This window comes from Mirounga angustirostris, unplaced genomic scaffold (genome assembly GCF_029215605.1).
Source record: "Mirounga angustirostris isolate CCGP_5_RB_7025 unplaced genomic scaffold, mMirAng1.0.hap1 SCAF_15, whole genome shotgun sequence".
In the NCBI taxonomy this organism is placed as follows: domain Eukaryota; kingdom Metazoa; phylum Chordata; class Mammalia; order Carnivora; family Phocidae; genus Mirounga; species Mirounga angustirostris.
In genome coordinates this window covers 31,618,088-31,641,454 of record NW_026991723.1, presented here as the reverse complement: position 1 = coordinate 31,641,454, position 23,367 = coordinate 31,618,088, and the positions used below count along the sequence as shown (strand labels likewise).

Below are 23,367 nucleotides of genomic sequence, written 5' to 3'. Positions count from 1 at the left end.
GGGTTCCCCTTTCTCCACATTCTCGCCAACACTCATTGTTTCTTGTGTTGTTGATTTTAGCCATTTTGACAAGTGTGAGGTGATCTCTGATTGTAGTTTATGATTTGTATTTCCCTGATGATCAGTGACATTGAGCTTATAAAACAACACCCATAAAACGATTAATCCAATTAAAAATAGGCAGATGTCATGAATAGACATTTTTCCAAAGAGAGCTTTTTGCCTAAGGTCAGGAAGAAGACATGGATGTCTAACTCTTAACTCTCAGGACTTCTTTTTATTTTGTTTTGTTTTGTTTTGTTTGTCACCATACGGTATATCTCTCTCAGGACTTCTATTCAACATAGTACTGGAAGTCCTAGCCACAGCAATCAGACAATGAAAAGAAATTAAAGGAATTCAGATCAGCAAGGAATAAGTCAAACTTTCACTATTTGCAGATAAATGATACTACATATAGAAAACCCAAAAGACTCACTGAAAAACTACTAGAACTGATAGACCAATTCAGTAAAGTCACAGGACACAAAATCAACATACAGAAATCTGTTGCATTTCTATATGCCAGTAATGCAGCAGCAGAAAGAGAAATTAAGGCATCAGTTCCATTTACCATTTCACCAAAAACCATAAGATACCTAGGAATAAACCTAACCAAAGAAGTAAAAACCTGTACTCTGCAAACTATAAAACAATGGTGAAAGAAAGTGGAGATGAACATTCAGGCTCATGGATTGGAAGTACAAATACTGTTAAAATGTCTATACTACCCAAAACTATCTACAGATTCAGCGCAATCCCTATCAAAATAACACTGACATTTTTCACAGAGCTGGAACAAAGAATCCTAAAATTTGTATGGAATGACAAAAGACCTTGAATAGCCAAAGCAACCTTGAAAAAGAAAAGGAATGCTGGAGGCATCACAATTCTGGATTTCAAGTTATATCAGAAAGCTATAGTGATCAAAACAGTATGGTACTGTCATGAAAGTAAACACATAGATCAAACAGAACAGACTAGGCAACCCAGAAAGGGACCCAAACTTACATGGTCAATTAATCCTCGATAAAGCAGGAAAGAATATCCAGTGGGAAAAAGTGCAATCTCTTCAACAAATGGTGTTGGGAAAACTGGACAGCAACATGCAAAAGAATGAAGCTGGACCACTTTCTTATACCATATGCAAAACTAAATCTAAATTCAAAATACCTAAATGTAAGATCTTAGACATCAGCTGTAGCAACTTTTTCCTGGATATGTCTCTTCAGGCAAATGAAACAAAAGCAAAAATACACTTTTGGGACTATATCAAAATAAAAAGCTCTGCACAGCAAAGAAACTTCATCAATAAAACTGAAAGGCAACCTACAGAATGGGAGAAGATATTTGGAAATGAAATATCTGATAAAAGGTCTGTATCAGAAATATATAAAAAATTTATGAAACTTGACACCAAAAAAATAAATAATGCAGTTTAAAAACTGGGGAAGACATGAGCAGACATTTCTCCAAAGAAGACATCAAGATGGCCAACAGACACATGAAAAGATGCTCAACATCACCAATCATCAGGGAAATACGAATCAAAACTATGATGAGATATCTCATACCTGTCAGAATGGCTAAAATCAGTAATGCAAGAAAGTGTTGGTGAGGATGTGTAAATAAAGGAACACTTGTGCACTGTTGATGGGAATGCAAACTGGTGCAGCCACTCTGGAAAACAGTATGGAGTTTCCTCAAAAAGTTAAAAATATAATGACTGTGATCCAGTAATTGCACTATTGGGTATTTACCCAAAGACTACAAGAACACTAATTCAAAGGGATACATGCATCCCGATGTTTATACTAGTATTATCTACAATAGCCAAATTATGGAAGAAACCCAACTATCCATCAACTGAAGGATGGATAAATAAATAGTGGTATAGATCTACAATGGAATATTATTCAGCCATAAAAACGAATGAAATCTTGTCATTTGCAATGACATGGATGAAGCTAGAGAGTACAATGGTAAGCAAAATAAGTCAGAAAAAGATAAATACTGTGATTTCACTCATGTGGAATTTAAGAAACAAAACAAGCAAAGGGAAAAAAAAAGACAAACTAAGAAACAGAGTCTTAACTATAGAGAAGAAACTGATGGTTATCATGAGGAATGGGGGTGGGGGAATGGGTGAAACATGTGATGGGGATTATAGAGTGCACTTATGATAATGAGCACTGAGTAATATATGGAATTGTTGAATCACTATTTTGTACACCTGAAACTAATAGAATAGTGTATGTTAACTAGAGTGGAATTCAAATAAAATACTTAATAAAAATATTATTTGGAGTTTAGGAGATCATTTGGGACTTGTGATTTCAGTAGTGTAAGTGCAAGCAAATGCCAGATTGGGGTGTGGATGAAACATGAAATGGGCCAGGAATTTAGATGTCACTCCTTACAAGGGGAATTTTTTTTTTATTTAAAGATTTTATTTATTTATTTATTATTTATTTATTTATTTATTTATTTTTTAAGATTTTATTTATTTGACAGACACAGCGAGATAGGGAACACAAGCAGGGGGAGCGGGAGAGGGAGAAGCAGGCCTCCCGGGGAGCAGGGAGCCCGATGCGGGGCTCGATCCCAGGACCCTGGGATCATGACCTGAGCTGAAGGCAGACGCTTAACGACTGAGCCACCCAGGCGCCCCTATTAATTTTATTTTAGAGAGCGCGCATGTGCAAGCGGGGAGTGCCAGTGAGGGAGAGAATCTCAGTCTTGGGGCTCCATCTCGTACCCTGAGATCATGACCTGAGCTAAAACCAAGCCTCAGAAAATTAAAAATAGAGCTACTCTATGACCCAGCAATTGCACTACTGGGTATTTACCCCAAAGACACAGATGTAGTGAAAAGAAGGGCCATATGCACCCCAGTGTTCATAGCAGCAATGTCTGCAATAGCCAAACTGTGGAAAGAGCTGAGATGCCCTTCAACAGATGAATGGATAAAGAAGATGTGGTCCATATATACAATGAAATATTACTCAGCCATCAGAAAGGATGAATACCCAACTTTTACATCAGCATGGATGGGACTGGAGGAAATTATGCTAAGTGAAATAAGTCAAGCAGAGAATGTCAATTATCATATGGTTTCACTTACTTGTGGATCATAAAGAATAGCATAGAGGGCATTAGGAGAAGGAAGGGAAAAATGAAGGGGGGGAATCGGAGGGAGAGATGAACCATGAGAGACTATGGACTCTGAGAAACAAACTGAGGGTTTTACAGGGGAGGGGGCTGGGGTGATTGGTTAGCCCGGTGATGGGTATTAAGGAGGGCACGTACTGCATGGAGCACTGGGTGGTATATGAAAACAGTGAATCGTGGATCACTACATCAAAAACTAATGATGTGTTTTATGGTGACTAATATAACATAATAAAATAAAATTTAAAAAAATAAAACCAAGAGTCTGATGCTTAACTGACTGAGCCACCTAGGGTTATGGTTTGTTTTTAAGATAAACTTTTACATGTTTGTATGATAAAGACAACTAGCATGTAGAGGTTGAAATTGCAGAAGATAATAAATGAAATATGAATTCTGAAAACCAGTGGTGGGATTAGCTTTTGGTAAGAGAATGAGAAGCACATTTTTCACTGCAGTTTAAAGTAGCATTTAGATAATTTTGTTCTGTGAGAAACAGGAAATGGGAGCTCTTCCATAAAACAACTCATGGAGTTCTTCCATAAAAACTACCAGTTTTTCTGGGCACCTGGGTGGCTGAGTTGGTTAAGTGTCTGACTCTTGATATCAGTTCAGGTCTTGATCTCAGGGTTGTGAGTTCAAGCCCTGCGTTGAGCTCCATGCGGGGTGTGGAGCCTAATTAAAGGAAAAAAAAAAAAAACACAAGCACAAGTGGTGGGGAAAGTCAGCTACTAAGTTATGATGGGTAGTGGGGTGAAGTGTTTGAATAATGATTATGTTTTGAAATTGCTGTTGTGGAGTACCATTGAGAGAATTGACCTCCTTTAAAAAGTCCTCTGAGGAATTCTTAATCTCAGGAAACAAACTGAGGGTTGCTGGAGTGGTGGAAGGTGGGAGGGGCTAGGTGATAGACATTGGCGAGGGTATGTGCTATGGTGAGCGCTGTGAATTGTGTAAGACTGATGAACCACAGACCTGTACCTCTGAAACAAATAATACATTATATGTTTTTAAAAAAAAAAAAAAAAAGGAAGGGAAAAATGAAGGGGGTGGAATTGGAGGGGAGACGAGCCCTGAGAGACTATGGACTCTGAGAAACAAACTGAGGGTTCTAGAGGGGAGGGGTCAGGGGGATGGGTTAGCCTGGTGATGGGTATTAAAGAGGGTACGTATTGAATGGAGCACTGGGTGTTATATGCAAACAATGAATCATGGAACACTACATCAAAAACTAATGATGTAATGTATGGTGATTAACAGATCATAATAAAAACAACAACAAAAAGTCCTCTTAGATGGGGTTGAACTCAGTTTAGGTTACATAGGCAACAGTACAAGGTGGTGATTTTTCCTGCCATATTTAGTGGTGGAGGTATTAGGAATGAAAGTTTTTGGCTGAGATGCAAGAAAGAAATGGAATGCCTGAGACAGATAATTGGTCAAGAGAGAAGAGAGATAAGAGAAATTTCAATTTCATCATGGGTCCCAACTCCTTGTCTATGTGAATAGCTAGAAGAGACTGAATTTTGTTAGAGCAAATGAAGCAATCAAATAAGGGATTGGAGGTTTGGATGACGGCGGTGAGTTAAAAATGTTGGAGGGGTAGGAGGGGCTGCCTAGGTGGCACAGATGGTTAAGCGTGGGACTCTTGGTTTTGGTGAGGTTGTGATCTCGGGGCTGTGAGATGGAGCCTCGTGTGGCCTCTGAGCTCAGTGCGGAGTCTGCTTGAGACTCTCCCTCTGCCCCTTCCCCCACGCTTAATCTCTTTCTCTAAAATAAATAATCTTTTTTAAAAAAATGCAGAGGGAATAAGTAACAACTGGGAGAATAGAACGTAAAGAATATCAAGTGAGAAATAAATTTCAGTCTGATAAATGCAAAAATACTTTTTGTAGGCATGAAGACTTTTTTTTTCTGAAATTTTTTTTGGGTATTTGATACAGCTGAATCTGAGAGCAGTGGTTTCCAAACTTTTGTGATCTGTTTTCCCAAACATAAAGTATTTTGAATATGTGCCCTCAATGTATCTATATTTATTTATCATTTAATCATATTCTATACCTATTAGTTTTATTTATTGTAAAATGTTATAATCTACTTAAACACGAGATAAGCGTATTTTAAAAATAAGTTTTAACATTAACGATACAAAACATTAGTGTGGGTGAGGGCATTGTGATACTTCATTCGTTTTGAAAATCTTGCTTTAATACTTCGCTATAGAGCTATTTGAAAGGTTTGTTTTAAGTTTATTTTGGTACTTGGTTTTAATGACTTGTAATTCAGAGCTCATAAAGATGCATAAATCCAGATGGAAGGGCATTGTAAACTGGGCTGACTACATCGTGATGTTTATCAAACAGGCAAAAAAAAATTTTTTTTAGAGATTTATTTTAAATAATATTTGAGTGAGAGCATGCAAGGGAGAGAGAGAGTGCATGAGCAGGGTGAGGGGCAGCAGACTCCCCACTGAGCAGGGAGCCCAATGTGGGGCTCAATGTGGGGGGCTCAATCCCAGGACCCTGAGATCATGACCTGAGCCAAAGGCAGATGCTTAACTGACTGAGCCACCCAGGCGCCCCTCAAAACAGGTAAAAATTTTTGTTGAAATTCACCAGTAAGAGTTGTCTTCCCTAATTTCAATTAGTTGCTCTTGAAGACTGATATGAAGGTTCTATTTTGCTGGATAATTTTCATTTACTCCTCCAAATCTACTCTCCACCTTTGTGCAATGTGCTCTGTGCCCTAGGAGGTTGATTTCTAGGGACTGCATCAACTGGTCTGCCTTGTGTTCTGGCTTCTGATTGGGTTCGGTCAGGGGGAGGCACTGACAGGAGGACAGTTGGGATATTCTAACAGTTTTTTCTTTGCTGGGCTACAGATTGTCAGTAACTGTGCTCCTTCATTCTGTGACCCCCTTTATAATTATAGCTTTCTTTGTTCCAGTAACTATCCCTTCTCTTTCCCCTTTTGGGCATAGAGTGATGACAGCTCCCTAGCTAGCCCAAGAGTGCTTCACTGTCCCTTTCTAGTTTTCCTTTAACCCTGGCTACACATTTGTGAATAGTCTCTTCATTAAACATCACCTTCTTTTTAGTTATCTTGCTGGGATCCTGAGGGCTGTAGTTGCACTTAAAATTTTTTTAAGTAAATGGGTTAAAAAAAAAGACTGAAACTCTTCATTTAGAATATTTTTAAACAGATTAGATAAATGTTTCCAAGTTTTAATTGTGCAGATATAATTTTTATAGGTGAACATTTATATTGTTTTGATAACAAAAACAAAAAAATCACATAATGGAAACCTTTTCAAACATCTGTTTTTAGTGGGGGGGGCGGTGTTAGTGCATATATTAACCATAAATAAAGCTTTATATCAATTCACTTTTTCTTTACTACTTACTCTAATAATTTGAAACAGAATTAAGCCTATGAATTCTGAAATTTGGAATGTATTAACACAGAAAAGACCTTTCGTGCTTTTTTTTTTTTTAAGAAAAAGGATAACTAAAACTCAACCAGTCAGCTGTAACTATTGCTTAGCTTTTGCTTATAGTTAGCAATCTGTTACTTTCAAACTGTTGTCAGACTGATTTTATAAAATAATTTTCTGAGTAGGCAGGGAAAAAAGCTTGAATTTTAGAAAGGGAGTTATTTTAGTGTATTTTATTGTTTATTGATTATCTGACAATTCTTATTTGGAGGTGAGACTTACTTATTTTTATCTTTTTGCATTTTATTCTCTGATACATAAAGCCCAACTAGTTAGTAACACATGTTATAGAGAAAATCGATGACTGGAATTTTTCAGCCTAAATTTTATGTATGTAAAGTTAAAATGAAAAATAAATAGCTTGGTCTGTATCCTTACAAATATCGCTCTCTCTCGCGCGCGCGTGTTTGTGTGTGTGTGTGTGTGTGTGTTTGAGGCTCTGAAGTTACATCCATTAACAAAACAAAATCCTTATCTTCCTGGAGCTCTCATTCTGGTGAGACCAAACAAATAGATAATTATACAATATAATTTAGTGATAAACTGGAAGAAAAAGAAGTGGGTAAGGGAACAAAGAGTGATAGGGGATCCTTTACTAGTATGATGGTCAGGGAAATCCTATCAGGTATGCTGGCATTTGAACAGATTTGGATGAAGTGATAATGCCTAGCCGTACAGATATTGGGGGGAAGAGTTCCTTATATGAGGACAAGGATGATCAAGGGCAAAGTTGATGTTGGTGTGACTGAGAATAATACAAAGACTTTAGTGGCCAGAACACAAGGAGCTATGATGAGCAAAGTAGTAGAAAATGAGGTCTGGAGAGGTAGATACTTTGGATTTTAAGTGTAACTAAAAGGCTCTGGAGGAGACAGAGCAGGGGAATGATATGATCTGATTACTGTTAAAAGAATGCTGCAAGGAGATCAGAATAGAAGCCAGGATGCCTGTCATGAAGAGATTGCAGTAGTCTAGGTGAGAGTTTGCACTTGTACACAAATACACATACTACTTGGTGCCATATGTATGTTTACATATACATATACTTATATATAATTACTTTTGGGTTAAAAGATATATTCAGAAACTTTTACATTCAGCAGTGTAATATGGACGTCTTTTACAGTGAGCACATACAGACTTCCTAATTCCTTTTGATGGATGGATGTTATTCCATGTTGTGGTATACATTGTTTAATCTATGTATAAAAGGGCATTTATGTTTACAGGTTTTTTTTTTTAAATAACAATACTCTGTGTGTGTGTGAGAGAGAGAGAGATTGCTCACAGTTGTGGAGATATGTCTTTAGGGTAAATTCCTAGGGCCATGATGGGTCAAAGGATATGCGCACATTAAATCTTAATGATTATTACCAAATTGACTTCCAAAAATGCTGTGCCTATTTTACATATCCAATAATGTTTTGTGAAAATTTTTCTTTTCTAGATTTTCCCCAACACTGAGTGTAATCTTTACACTTTTTAATCTTTACACCTTGAAATGAAAGAGACATCATAGTTTTCCTTCTTGTATTTTAATTATGAATGATAAATATCAAAGTATATACATTTTTTTTTGGATGAGTAATAAAGGATACTAATTTCTGTTTGGTCTTTATTCTGAGAAATACTGTTTAAAAAAGTAGTTTATATAACTTCATCTTCTCTACTTGTAAGAGGAAATTAAAAGATAAAATTTAGTGTCTTACTTGCTTACATAATAATTTAGCCATGTGACTTACTATTTCCCTCAACTTTTATCCCTAGTGCTCTGCACATACTGTGACCTTTGAGATGTCATCACGTTTCAATGCGATATTGTTCATTAATGTTCTCTTCCATCAGTATTGATGAGGAAGTAATTAAAATTATAGAACTAGTTAGTTCACCAGTAAAATGAACCCAGGTATACCCATTCAGTATCTGTTATTGCCAGTCATTTTATTATCTTTTGGCCCACATTCTTTTTGGCCTAATTAGCCATCATACAGATCTATGCTATTATGCATAAAATAATCACAGCCTGAACAGTATGGTTAGATTAGCCCAAATTCTTCAGGATTACTTGAAAACTAATTTAAAAGTTCATGCCCTACTTAAAGCTGAATCAGTTACAACATTATCTCCTTATAACAAAGAAAACATAATAGTGCCATAGTTCAGTAGAATCTTGCTCCAGATGGCCTGAGACTAAGATTGTTATAAAAGTTCTTAGAGTAATTATGAACAAAGTCCAGGATGGAAAGGCATTTGATTGTATTTCATACCATAAAAGTTTGTCTTATTGAACCGTAGCCTATTTTGTATTAAAGAAAGCCTATAGGAAAGCAGGAAAATTTGATTACAGGGTCAACTTTTAATTTACATAAAATTCATCCAGCATATTGAATGCTTATATGGCGTATTGACTTGATTTTGTCATTGTAGAAACATGTTTAAACCTCCAGAGGCTCTGGCATATTTTACAGAGGTAGAAGAGCAGATATTTTCCCTAATGCTTTTTATAATTAGCCTTTTTTTTTTTTTTTTCAGATAAAAGTTCAGAAGTCAGGTTTTAATTTAGACTTAAAAACTTGATAAGATTAATGTTTCTTTTTCCAGTGTAAATGGTTTTAATCAATTATTTCAAATTCATTAAGGGGATTTATAGGTAATCAAACTGCTGAGAAACTTTTTTTAAATCAGTATTTTCAAGTATTAGATTAGTATCTTAGTGCATTAATAGAATATTATAGGGTAGGGAGACATTTGTGTGACATTGAAAAGGGAATCTTGATTCCTAGATTCTTTTTATACGTTAGTCAGGTTTCCAAATTTGCACTTCTATATCATAGTACTTAATATATTGTAATGTTTCATTTGTTTATAATTTCTTTAAGTGTTCATGTACCATGAATTTTCTCTTCCCAAATGTTTTTGTAGTAGTGTGCATTTTCCTATACCAACGATAGGTAGTATGAAATATATGAAGAAATGTAAAAATAAGCTGCATTTAATTTTACAAATAATAAACTTTTTTTTTCCATTAAAGAGATAGTGTTTTAATCCTTAATTTTAATGTGAAAGACTCATATATTTCTTTTTTCTTTAATTTATTTATTTGACAGAAAGAGGGAGCATGAGCAGGGGGACGGACAGAGAGAGAGGTAGAGGGAAGAGCAGACTCCCTGCTGAGTGGGGAGCCTGACCTGGGGCTTGATCCCAGGATCCCAAGATCATGACTTGAGCTGAAGTTAAATGCCCAACCGACTGAGCCACCCAGACACCCCAAGATTTATATATTTTTTAAATGTAGGGAAGGGCCTGTCATTCAGACTGATTTTATGATATGGGTAAGGAAAATTAGAAATTAATGTAGGGCAGATAAAATTCTGGAGCATAGCTAAGTAAGGTTTAACTATATACTTTTTATATAGTTAGCAAAAGAGATTATTCTTAAGATGCTGGTTAAGAGGGTTTATTGCTTACCCAGAAGATTTGACCTTATGAATTGACTTATTCTTCTCCAAGGCACTTGAGAGAAAAGACAACGATAGCAGTTACATCTAGAGGCTATTATGGATTGGAGGATGAGAAGGGAACTGCATGTACCTCAACAAGGCGTCGGTCAACACCACGAAGTTTGGCAGGCTTGACAAGTGGAGTTTTTGAATCTATAATGGTTCAAGTTTTGAGACAGGAAGAACAGCTGAGAGCAAAAGAAGAAAAAAGGTAAATGTTAAAAAAAAAAGTCATTTTCAAATTTCTAGGAACTACTTTTCAAAGAGTAGCTGTATAATTTTTGTATGCCTATATCAAAATTTGGGCCCATTTTAGTAGTGTTATAAAATGCATTGTCACTCAAGTTTGAATTCATAATGAAACATCACAGTGAAATTTGTTTAAAAATGCAGTTTTAAATTTCAAACCAAATTACTTTGAAGCTAAACACAAATTTTTACAAAAGATTTCAGAATGCTTTCTAGATTTCTAGAAGTATTATCAAATGAATTGTAAATGAAAATAGAAGTATTATCAAATTTTAAGTTAGAAGAGTTTTATATAGATTTGTATAGCTTTAGAATAGATTCACAGACCTTTAAAGTTAGGAGAAACTCCAGAGATTATGTAGTTCAAAATGACACATAGGTTCACCTCTGCCAGTTCCTCCATTGGTATTAATTTTCTGGATAACTCACCCTACCCTGGGCTCATCAGGAAAGAATGTTGTGCTTAATTAGTGTTACCTTCCTAGGGCCTGGGAGCATAGATTAATGGCATTTGTATAACATTTTATTTATAACAAAAGAGAGAGGTGATTACTCAAAAAAGACTGGTGATTTTCATAATAAATCAAATCTCAAACTCAAACTCTATTAGGAGTGATTGCTGATGTAATAGGGAACTGCTAATGCTTCTCAGAGACAATTTATAATATGTCTTTGTTACTTTCATAGTAGTAAATTTAGCTTGCTTTGATGTTTGTATGATTAAAACTCAACCTTGAGACTTCCTCCTACCATACTTTTTATTCTAGTGATTAATTCAGAACCCACTGTGAAATACTTTTTTTTTCCTTCTACAAAACCTTATAGAGCTATTCCTGCTAAAGGAAAGGGGATTTTATGAAAAGGGATAAAGATTAATCTGACAGTAGTATATAATAGATTGGAATGGAGAGAAAATGAAGAAAAGGAAGGCCTGTATGAAAACTTATAGTAGTCTAGATCTTCACTACTGATGACCAGAAATAGGGAGAGAGAGGTCAGATTGTTCTGGGAACAAGTAACAAGACTAAGTACTTCCTTGATACTAAGGAGTAACAAAGGAAGAGACAAAGATAAGTCAGGACATAGTTGTAATAATAGTTATAGCATCAATAAGAAGATAAAAAAGAATGGTTAACATTTATTGAACATGATTATTTGCCAAGTTTAGCTCAAAGTACCTTATATGTATTTAACATTTATCCTGAAGCACAGAGAGATTAATTAACTTGCCCAAGGTCAGGCAATTTTTGAGTGGTAGTCAAGATTTAAAGGCGGGCATTTTGGCTCTAGAGCTTGTGCTCCTAACTAACATGCTGTCCTTTTGACTTATAAAATTATGGAACTAAGAAAGAAAACAGAAGAGCCTGAATCCATGCTATGAGGAAAGATCAATGAACTCGTTTTAGTAAGTTGTTTAAAGTTGATGAGGGAAACATTTAAGCATCCAAGTAGGAATGGATAGTAGGAAACTAGAAATCTAACGGAATCTTTTTCTTTTCTTCAATTTTACATGTTTGTGTGTCCATGTGTTTAATGTCAAATAAACATAGGTGAATAAGATATGGGCAAAAATCCACCCTAAATGTCTTAGTGACTATGATAATTTCATGGAGTAATATGAATTAAACTTTCTCTTTGGGTTTAGTGTTAACTTTTAATTTTTAAATTATAAATATTTTAAACATGAAGCAAAGAATAAAATTGTAATAAAAGTCTCAACGTACTCACTACTCAGCAATTTTTAAAGAAATTAACATATTTAAAACAGGATTCCCTAGATTTCTCTATTGTCCCCAGAAGAAACCACTATCCTCACTTTCTCATTCCCACGCATCTTATTATTGAATTTTAAGAATTCTGTTGTATATTATGGATGCCAGTACTTTGTCAGATATATATGTATTGCAAATATTTTCTCCTGGTCTTTTGCCTGACTTTTCATTTTCAGTGTTTTTTAAGAAATATAACATTTTAACTTCAGGTTTATTCTTTGTTTTAATGTTTTGTGCTTTTTATGACCTAAGAAATCTTAACTTACCCAAGATTATGAATTTTCTCCCTTTTTTCCCAGAAATTTCTAAATTTTGTTCTATTTATTTATTAATTTAGAGAGGGAGAGAGAGAGTGGGGGCAGAGGGAGAGGAGAGAGAGAATCCTAAACAGGTGGTGTGCGCAACACAGAGCCCACATGGGCTTGATCTCACAACCCTGAGATCATGACCTGAGCCAAAATCAAGAGTTGGACACATAACTGACTGAGCCACCCAGGCACTCCTCTAAATTTTATTTTTTATGGTTAGGTCTGTGATTCATTTGAAGTTAATTTTTGTGTGTGGTTTGAAGTAAAGGTGAAAGTTTATTTTTTCCATATAGACAGTCCGTTGTCCCGGTATCATTTGTTGAAAAAAACCTGTTCTTTCCCTACTAAATTAGATTTGCATCTTTATTGAAAGTCAGTTGAACATATCATATATTTATGAGTCTGTTTCATTTATCTATAGGTCTGTCCTTAGGCTAATAATACATTGATTTGATTACTATAGCTTTATAGTAAGCTTTGAAATTTGGTAATATGAGTCTTCCAGCTTTGTGTTTTGTTTTTTGTTTTCAAAATTGTTAGGCTATACTAGCATCTTCACATATCTGTGTGATTTAGATCGTATTATAAACACCCACAAAAAAAAAATCTGAGGAAATTTTGATTGAAATTGCATGGAATATATCAATCAGTTTCTGGATAATTGTAAATTCCTTTCAGTCCATTTTTTACTTTTCATTGATTACATTTTCCATATATTTGGTTAACTGTACCCATACATATTTTCATGTTTTTGATGCAACTGTAAGTCATTTTTTAAATTCAATTTACAATTTTTTCTTGCTAATACATAGAAATACAATTAATTTTAGTGTAGAGACCTTTGTCTCTATACTCTGAGTTCTGATTTTGCTTCATGTGGTTTGAAAGTCTGCTATTGCATGTGTATGTGTGTATTTATTTATTTTCTATTGTTATGTTAATCACCATACATTACATCATTAGTTTTTGATGTAGTGTTCCATAATTCATTGTTTGTGCACAATACCCAGTGCTCCATGCAGAATGTGCCCTCTTTAATACCCATCACCAGGCTAACCCATCCTCCCACCCCCCTCCCCTCTAGAACCCTCAGTTTGTTTTTCAGAGTCCATCCATCGTCTCTCATGGTTCGTCTCCCCCTCCGATCTCCCCCCCTTCATTCTTCCCATCCTGCTATCTTCTTTTTTTTTTTCTTAACATATATTGCATTATTTGTTTCAGAGGTACAGATCTGTGATTCAACAGTCTTGCACAATTCACAGTGCTCACCATAGCACATACCCTCCCCAGTGTCTATCAACCAGCCACCCCATCCCTCCCACCCCACCCTCCACTCCAGCAACCCTCAGTTTGTTTCCTGAGATTAAGAATTCCTCATGTCAGTGAGGTCATATGATACGTCTTTCTCTGATTGACTTATTTCGCTCAGCATAACAGCCTCCAGTTCTATCCACGTCGTTGCAAATGGCAAGATCTCATTCTTTTTGATGGCTGCATACTATTCCATTGTGTGTGTGTGTGTGTGTGTGTGTGTGTGTATATATATATATACACACACACACACACACCACTTCTTCTTTATCTATTCATCTGTCAGTGGACATCTTGGCTCTTTCCACAGTTTGGCTACTATGGACATTGCTGCTATAAACATCGGGGTACACGTACCCCTTCGGATCCCTAATCTTTGGGGTAAATACCCAGGAGTGCAGTTGCTGGGTCAGAGGGTATCTCTATTTTCAACTTTTTGAGGAACCTCCATACTGTTTTCCAGAGTGGTTGCACCAGCTTGCATTCCCACCAACAGTGTAGGAGGGTTCCCCTTTCTCCACATCCCCGCCAAAATCTGTCGTTTCCTGACTTGTTAACTTTAGCCATTCTGACTGGTGTGATGTGGTATCTCATTGAGGTTTTGCTTTGGATTTCCCTGATTCCGAGCGCTGTTGAGCACTTTTTCATGTGTCTGTTGGCCATTTGGATGTCTTTGGAAAAATGTCTGTACATGTGTTCTGCCCATTTCTTGATTGGATTCTTTGTTCTTTGGGTGTTGAGTTTGATAAATTCTTTATAGATTTTGGATACTAGCCCTTTATCTGATATGTCATTTGCAAATATCTTCTCCCATTCTGTCAGTTGTCTTTTGGTTTTGTTGACTGTTTCTTTTGCTGTGCAAAAGCTTTTTATCTTGATGAAGTCCCAATAGTTCATTTTTGACTGTTTCTTTTGCTGTGCAAAAGCTTTTTGTCTTGATGAAGTCCCAGTAGTTCAGTTTTGCCCAAAGGCTTCCCTTGCCTTTGGCGATGTTTCTAGGAAGAAATTGCTGCGGCTGAGGTCGAAGAGGTGGCTGCCTGTGTTCTCCTTTAGGATGTTAATGGACTCCTGTGTCACATTTAGGTCTTTCAACGATTTTGAGTCTATTTTTGCGTGTGGTGTAAGGAAATGGCCCAGTTTCATCCTTCTGCACGTGGCTGTCCAATTTTCCCAACACCATTTGTTGAAGGGGCTGTCTTTTTGCATTGAATATTATTTCCTGCTTTGTCAAAGATTAGTTGACCATAGAGTTGAGGGTCCATTTCTGGGCTCTCTATTCTGTTCCATTGATCTATGTGTCTGTTTTTTTGCCAGTACCATACTGTCTTGATGATGACAGCTTTGTAATAGAGCTGAGGTCCGGAATTGTGATGCTGCCAGCTTTGCTTTTCTTTTGCAACATTCCTCTGGCTATTCGGGGTCTTTTCAGGTTCCATACAAATTTTAGGATTGTTTGGTCCATTTCTTTAAAAAAGTGGATAGTATTTTGATGGGGATTGCATTGAATGTAATCTTCACAATATTCTTCCAATCCATGAGCATGGAATGTTTTTCCATTTCTTTGTGTCTTGCTCAATTTCTTTCATGAGTATTTTACAGTTTTCTGAGTACAGATCCTTTGCCTCTTTGGTTAGATTTATTCCTAGGCATCATGTGGTTTTGGGTGCAATTGTAAATGGGATTGACTCCTTAATTTCTCTTTCTTCTGTCTTGTTGTTGGTGTATAGGAATGCCACTGATTTCTGTGCATTGATTTTATATCCTGCCACTTTACTGAATTCCTGTATGAGTTCTAGCAGTTTTGAGGTGGAGTCTTTTGGGTTTTGCACATAAAGTATCATATCATGTGCAAAGAGTGAGAGTTTGACTTCTTTGCTGATTTGGATGCCTTTTATTTCTTTTTGTTGTCTGATTGCTGTGGCTAGGACTTTTAATACTATGTTGAATAGCAGTGGTGATATTGGACATCCCTGCTGCGTTCCTGACCTTAGGGGGAAAGCTCTCAGTTTTTCCCCATTGAGAATGATATTCACTGTAGGTTTTTAATACATGGCTTTTATGATATTGAGGTATGGACCCTCTGTCCCTACACTCTGAAGAGGTTTGATCAAGAAAGGATGCTGTACTTTGTCAAATGCTTTTTCTGCATCTATTGAGAGGATCATATGATTCTTGTTCTTTCTTTTGTTAATGTACTGTAACACGTTGATTGATTTGGGGATGTTGAACCAACCTTGCAGCCCAGGGCTAAATCCCACTTGGTCGTGGTGAATAATCCTTTTAATGTACTGTTGGATCCTATTGGCTAGTATTTTGGGGAGAATTTTTGCATCCATGTTCATCAAGGATATTGGTCTTTAATTCTCCTTTTTGCTGGGGTCTTTGTCTGGTTTGGGGATCAAGGTAATGGTTGCCTCATAAAACGAGTTTGGAAGTTTTCCTTCTATTTCTAATTTTTGGAACAGTTTCAGAAGAATAGGTATTCATTCTTCTTGAAATGTTTGGTAGAATTCCTTTGGGAAGCCATCTGGCCCTGGGCTCTTGTTTGTTGGGAGATTTTTGATGACTGCTTCAATTTCCTTAGTGGTATAGGTCTGTTCAGGTTTTCTATTTCTTCCTGGTTCAGTTTTGGTAGTTGATACATCTCTAGGAATGCATCCATTTCTTCCAGGTTATCTAATTTGCTGGCATAGAGTTGCTCATAATATGTTCTTTTAATTGTTTGTAGTTCTTTGGTGTTGGTTGTGATCTCTCCTCTTTCGTTCATGATATCATTTATTTGAGACCTTTCTCTTTTCTTTTTGAGAAGTCTGACCAGGGGTTTATCAATCTTTTTACTTCTTTCAAAGAACCAGCTCCTAGTTTTCTTGATCTGTTCTACTGTTCTTTTGGTTTCAATTTCATTGATTTCTGCTCTGATCTTTATTATTCTCTTCTCCTGCTGGGTTTAGGCTTTATTTGCTGTACTTACTTCAGCTCCTTTAGGTGTAGGGTTAGGTTGTGTACTTGAGACCTTTCTTGTTTCTTGAGAAAGGCTTGTATTGCTATATACTTTCCTCTTAGGACTGCCTTTGCTGCATCCCAAGGATTGAACAGTTGTGTTTTCATTTTCATTGGTTTCCATGAATTTTTTTAATTCTTCTTTAATTTCCTGGTTGACCCATTCATTCTTTAGTAGGATGCTCTTTAGCCTCCATGTATTTGAGTTCTTTCCGACTTTCGTCTTGTGATTGAGTTCTAGTTTCAAAGTATTGTGGTCTGAAAATAGGCAGGGAATGATCCCAATCTTTTGGTACAGGTTGAGACCTGATTTATGACTAGGATGTGATCGATTCTGGAAAATGTTCCATGGGCACTAGAGAAGAATGTGTATTCCGTTGCTTTGTGGTGGAATGTTCTGAATATGTCTGTGAAGTCCATTTTATCCAGTGTGTCATTTAAAGTCTTTATTTCCTTGTTGATCTTTTGCTTAGATGATCTGTCCATTTCAGTGAGGGGAGTGTTAAAATCCCCCACTATTATTGTATTGTTGTCAATGTGTTTCTTTGATTTTGTTATTAATTGCCTCATATAATTGGCTGCTCCCATGTTAGGGGCATAGATATTTACAGTTGTTAGGTCTTGTTGGCTAGACCCTTTAAGTAGGATATAGTGTCCTTCCTCATCTCTTATTACAGTCTTTGGTTTAAAATCTAATTTGTGTGATATAAGGATTGCCACCCCAGGTTTCTTTTGGTGTCCATTAGCATGGTAAATGGTTTTCCACCCCCTCACTTTCAATCTGGGGGTGTCTGGGTCTAAAATGAGTCTCTTGCAGACAGCATATCAATGGGTCTTGTTTTTTAATCCAATCTGATAGCCTGTGTCTTTTGATTGGGGCATTTAGCCCATTTTGCATGTGTATGTATTTAATGATGCTTATGGTTTTTTGATGCATTGTCATCCTTCTGATTATGAGTGTCTCTTTTTATCCCTGATAATATTTCTGACATTGTTTAATATTGCATTTTATCTCAACTGTTGGCTTATGAGCTATCATTATTTGAATTTTTTTTTTAGTGGCTTCTCTAGGTTTTACAAGTTGTGCTTAACTCATTTAACTTCAAATGTTATACTATTTCACAGTGTACTACTGTTTACCTCTTCTCATACTTTGTGCTGTTGTTGTCATTTTACTTCTACAATGTGTTGTAAACCCCAATAGTCTGTTTTTGTATGTGCTTTAAATAGTTATCTTTTGAAGAAATTTAAGAATGAGTAGAAAAATGTATTTTTTTTTTATTTGAGAGAGAAGGGGCATGGGGAGGGGCAGAGGGAAAGGGAGAAGCAGACTCCCCACTGAGCAAGGAGCTTGATGGGGGGCTCGATCCTAGGACCTTGAGATAACGACCTGAGCCAAAGATGCTTAACCAGCTGAGCCACCCAGGCACCCGAGAGAAATGTATTTTAAATTTATCTGTACATTTACTCATCCCAACAGTCTGCCTTCCTTTGTATTGATCCATGACTCCATCTGGTGTTATTTTTCTACTGCCTAAAAAACTTCCTTTAGCATTTCTAATAATATAGGTCTTTCAGAACTTTTATTTTTTGCTTTGAAAAAAGTTTTACTTTTCCTTACATTTTGAAGGAGAAAAATCTAGGTTGATTTTATTTTTTCCCCCCATCAATAATTAAAGCATGGCATAGCTTAATCATAATTTTTTTAAAGTTTTAATTTAAATTCCAGTTACACATACAGTGTAATATTAGTTTCAGGTGTACAATATAGTGATTGAACACTTTCATACATCACCCAGCGCTCATCACAACAAGTGCACTCCTAATCCCCATCACCTATTTAACCCACCCCCACTTCACCTCCCTTCTAGTAACTATCAGTTTGTTCTCTGTAGTTGACAGTCTGTTTCTTGGTTTGTCTCTCTCTCTCTTTTTCTTTTCCCTTTGCTTGTTAGTTTTGTTTCTTAAATTCCACATATGAGTAAAATCATAAGGTATTTGTCTTTTTTTGACTGACTTCGTTTACCATAATACTGTCTAGCTCTATCCATGTCCTTGTGAATGGCAAGATTTCTTTCTTATTTATGTCTGAGCAATAATCCCTTGTATGTATACCCCACATCTTAATCCATAAATTAGTCAGTGGACACTTAGGCGCTGTTTCCATAATTTGGCTAGTGTAGATAATGCTGGTATAAACATCAGTGTGCATGTATCCCTTTGAATTAATTAGTATTTTTGTATACTTTGGGTAAATACCTACTAGAATAATTGCTGGATCATAGGGTATTCCTATTTTTAACTTTTTGAGGAACCTCCATACTGTTTTCCAGAGTGTCTGCACCAGTTTGCATTCCCATCAACAGTGCAAGAGGGTTCCCTTTTCTCCACATCCTTACCAAAACCCGTTGTTTCTTGTGTTGTTGATTTTAGTCATTCTGACAGGTGTGAGGTGATATCTCATTGTAGTTTTGATTTGCATTTCCCTAATGATCAGATGCTGAGCATCTTTTCATGTGTCTGTTGGCCATCTTGATGTCTTCTTTGGAAAAATGTCTTACTCATGTCTTCTGCCTATTTTTTAAATTGGATTATTTGTTTTTTGGGTGTTGAGTTTCATAAGTGCTTTATATATTTTGGATACTAACCCTTTATTAGCTATGTTGTTTCCAAATATCTTCTCCCATTCTGTAGGTTGCCTTTCAGTTTTGTTGATGGTTTCCTTCACTGTTCAGAGCTTTTTATTTTGAGGTAATCCTAACAGTATATTTTTCCTTTTGTTTACTTTTCCTCAGGAGACATATCTAGAAAGAAGTTGCTATGGCTGATGTCAAAGACGTTACTGCCTGTGTTCTCTACTAGCAGTTTTATGGTTTCAGATCTTACATTTAGGTATTTTGAATTTAGATTTAGTTTTGCATATGGTATAAGAAAGTGGTCCAGCTTCATTCTTTTGCATGTTGCTGTCCAGTTTTCCCAACACCATTTGTTGAAGAGATTGCACTTTTTCCCACTGGATATTCTTTCCTGCTTTATCGAGGATTAATTGACCATGTAAGTTTGGGTCCCTTTCTGGGTTGCCTAGTCTGTTCTGTTTGATCTATGTGTTTACTTTCATGACAGTACCATACTGTTTTGATCACTATAGCTTTCTGATATAACTTGAAATCCAGAATTGTGATGCCTCCAGCATTCCTTTTCTTTTTCAAGGTTGCTTTGGCTATTCAAGGTCTTTTGTCATTCCATACAAATTTTAGGATTCTTTGTTCCAGCTCTGTGAAAAATGTCAGTGTTATTTTGATAGGGATTGCGCTGAATCTGTAGATAGTTTTGGGTAGTATAGACATTTTTAACAATATTTGTACTTCCAATCCATGAGCCTGAATGTCTCTCCATCTCTTTGTGTCATCTCCACTTTCTTTCACCATTGTTTTATAGTTTGCAGAGTACAGGTTTTTACTTCTTTGGTTAGGTTTATTCCTAGGTATCTTATGGTTTTTGGTGCAATGGTAAATGGAACTGATGCCTTAATTTCTCTTTCTGCTGCTGCATTACTGGCATATAGAAATGCAACAGATTTCTGTATGTTGATTTTGTGTCCTGTGACTTTACTGAATTGGTCTATCAGTTCTAGTAGTTTTTCAGTGAGTCTTTTGGGTTTTCTATATGTAGTATCATTTATCTGCAAATAGTGAAAGTTTGACTTATTCCTTGCTGATCTGAATTCCTTTAATTTCTTTTCATTGTCTGATTGCTGTGGCTAGGACTTCCAGTACTATGTTGAATAGAAGTGGTGAGATTGGACATCCCTGTCTTGTTCCTGAGAGTAGAGGAAAAGTTCTCCATTTTTCCGCAGTTAGGATGATATTAGCTGTGGGCTTTTCATGTATAGCCTTTGTTATGTTGGGTATGTTCCCTCTAAACTTACTTTATTGAGGTCTTTTTATCATGAATGGATGTTGTACTTTGTCAAATGCTTTTTCTACATCTATTGAAATGATCATATGGTTCTTATTCTTTGTTTTATTGGTGTGTTGTATGAAGTTGATTGACTTGTGAATATAGAACCACCCTTGCAACCCTGGAATATATCCCACTTGATCATGGTGGATGATTTTTTAAATGTATTGTTGAATTTGGTTCAGTAGTATTTTGTTGATAATTTTTACATCTGCCTTCATCAACGATATTGGCTTGTAGTTCTCTTTTTTAATGATACCTATCTGGTTTTGGAATCAGGGTAATGCCTCAGAGAATGAATTTGAAAGTTTTCCTTCCTTCCTTCTCTTTTTGGAATTGTTTGAGAAGAATAGGTATTAACTCTTCTTTAAATGTTCGGTAGAATTCCCTCTGGAAGCCATCTGGCCCTGGACTTTTGTTTATTGGGACTTGTTTCAGTAATGATTCGATTTCTTTGCTGGCTACTGGTCTATTCAAGCTTTCTCTTTCTTCCTGTTTCACTTTTCGTAGTTTATACATTTCTAGGAATTTATCCACTTCTGTTTTTGTCTAATTTGTTGGCATATAGTTTTTCATAACATTTTCTTAGAATTGTATTTCTCTGTTGTTGGTTGTTATATCTCCTCTCTCATTGGTGATTTTATTTATTTGGGTCCTTTCACTTTTCTTTTTGATAAGTCTGGCTAGAGGTTTATCAGTTTTATTAATTTTTGCAAAGAAGCATCTCCTGGTTTTATAGATCCATTCAATTTTTTTTTTTTTTTTAGTTTCTATACTATTTATTTCTGCCCTAATCTTTATTATTTTCCTTTCTTCTGCTGGCTTTAGGCTTCATTTGTTGTTCTTTTTATAGCTCCTTTCAGTGTAAGGTTAGGTTGTTTGGGATTTTTCCTTCTTCTTGAGGTAGACCTGTATTGCTATATATATATATATATATATACTTTTCTCTTAGGACTGCTTTTGTTGCATCCGAATGATTCTGGACTTTTCTGTTTTGATTTTCATTTATTTCCATGTATTTTTTTTTTCTTTGATGTCCTTGTTGACCCATTCATTGTTTAGTAACATGTTGTTTAACCTCCATGTATTTGTGGTCTCTCTAGATTTTTTTTTATTAACATATAATGTATTATTTGTTTCAGGGGTACAGACCTGTGATTCATCAGTCTTACACAATTAACGGCACTCACCATAGCACGTACCCGCCCCAGTGGCCATCACCCAGCCACCCCATCCTCCCACCCCATCCCTTCCAGCAACCCTCTCAGTTTGTTTCCTGAGATTAAGAGTCCCTTATGGTTTGTCTCCCTCCCTGGTTTCATCTTGTTTTATTTCTCCCTCCCTTCCCCTATGATCCTCTGTCTTGTTTCTCAAATTCCTCACATCAGTGAGATCATATGATAATTGTCTTTCTCTGATTGACTTATTTCGCTTAGCATGATACCCTGTAGTTCCATCTATGCAAATGGCCAGATTTCATTTTTTTTGATGGCTGCATATACTCCATTGTACCACATCTTCTTTATCCATTCATCTCTTGGTAGACATCTGGCCTCTTTCCATAGTTTGGCTATTGTGGACATTGCTGCTATAAATATTGGGGTGCACGTGCCCCTTCGGATCACTACATTTGTGTCTTTGGAGTAAATAGCCAGTAGGGCAATTGCTGGGTCATAGGGTAACTCTATTTTTAACTTTTCGAGGAGCCTCCATACTGTTTTCCAGAGTGGCTGCACCAGCTTGCATTCCCACCAACAGTGTAGTAGGATGCTTTCTCCACATCCTTGCCAACATCTGTCATTTCCTTACATGTTAATTTTAGCCATTCTGACTGGTGTGAAGTGGTATCTAATTGAGGTTTTGATTTGTATTTCCCTGATGCTGAGTGATGTTGAACACTTCTTTATGTGTCTGTTGGCCATTTGGATGTCTTCTTTGCAGAAATGTCTGTTCATGACTACTGCCCATTTCTTGATTGCATTAATTATTCTCTGGGTGTTGAGTTTGATAAGTTTCTTCACAAATTTTGGATACTAGCCCTTTATCTGATATTTCATTTGTAAGTATCTTTTCCCGTTTTGTTGGATGTCTTTTGGTTTTGTTGACTGTTTCCTTTGCTGTGCAAAGGCTTTTAATCTTGATAAAGTCCCAGTAGTTCATTTTTGCCCTTGCTTCCCTTGCCTTTGGTGATGTTTCCAGGAAGAAGTTGCTGCAGCTGAGATCGAAGATGTTGCTGCCTGTGTTCTCCTCTAGGATTTTGATGGACTCCTGTCTCACATTTAGGTCTTTCATCCATTTTGAGTCTTTGTTTGTGTGTGGTGTAAGGAAATGGTCCAGTTTCATTCTTCTTCATGTGGCTGTCCAATTTTCCCAACACCATTTGTTGAAGAGCCTGTCTTTTTTCCATCGGACGTTCTTTCCTGCTTATCGAAGATTAGTTGACCATAGAGTTGAGGGTCCATTTCTGGGTTCTCTATTCTGTTGCATTGATCGATGTGTCTGTTTTTGTGCCAGTACCATCCTGTCTTGATGACTACAGCTTTGTAATAGAGCTTGAAGTCTGC

At 36.3% G+C, this 23,367-nt stretch overlaps 1 protein-coding gene across 5 annotated transcripts in view; it reads left to right on the top strand.

Moving 5' to 3' along the window:
• The window catches only part of BRD10 (bromodomain containing 10), a 161,869-nt gene that overhangs the window by 16,829 nt on the left and 121,673 nt on the right, over window positions 1-23,367 (top strand). For 4 of the 5 annotated variants that reach the window (XM_064579544.1, XM_064579543.1, XM_064579542.1 and 1 more), the window contains exon 2: window positions 10,214-10,414. The exons of the other annotated variant lie outside the window; for it this stretch is intronic. In XM_064579544.1, coding sequence (XP_064435614.1) covers window positions 10,214-10,414 — 201 coding nt within the window. The remainder of the gene's footprint in view (window positions 1-10,213; window positions 10,415-23,367) is intronic. 5 annotated transcript variants of the gene reach the window in all.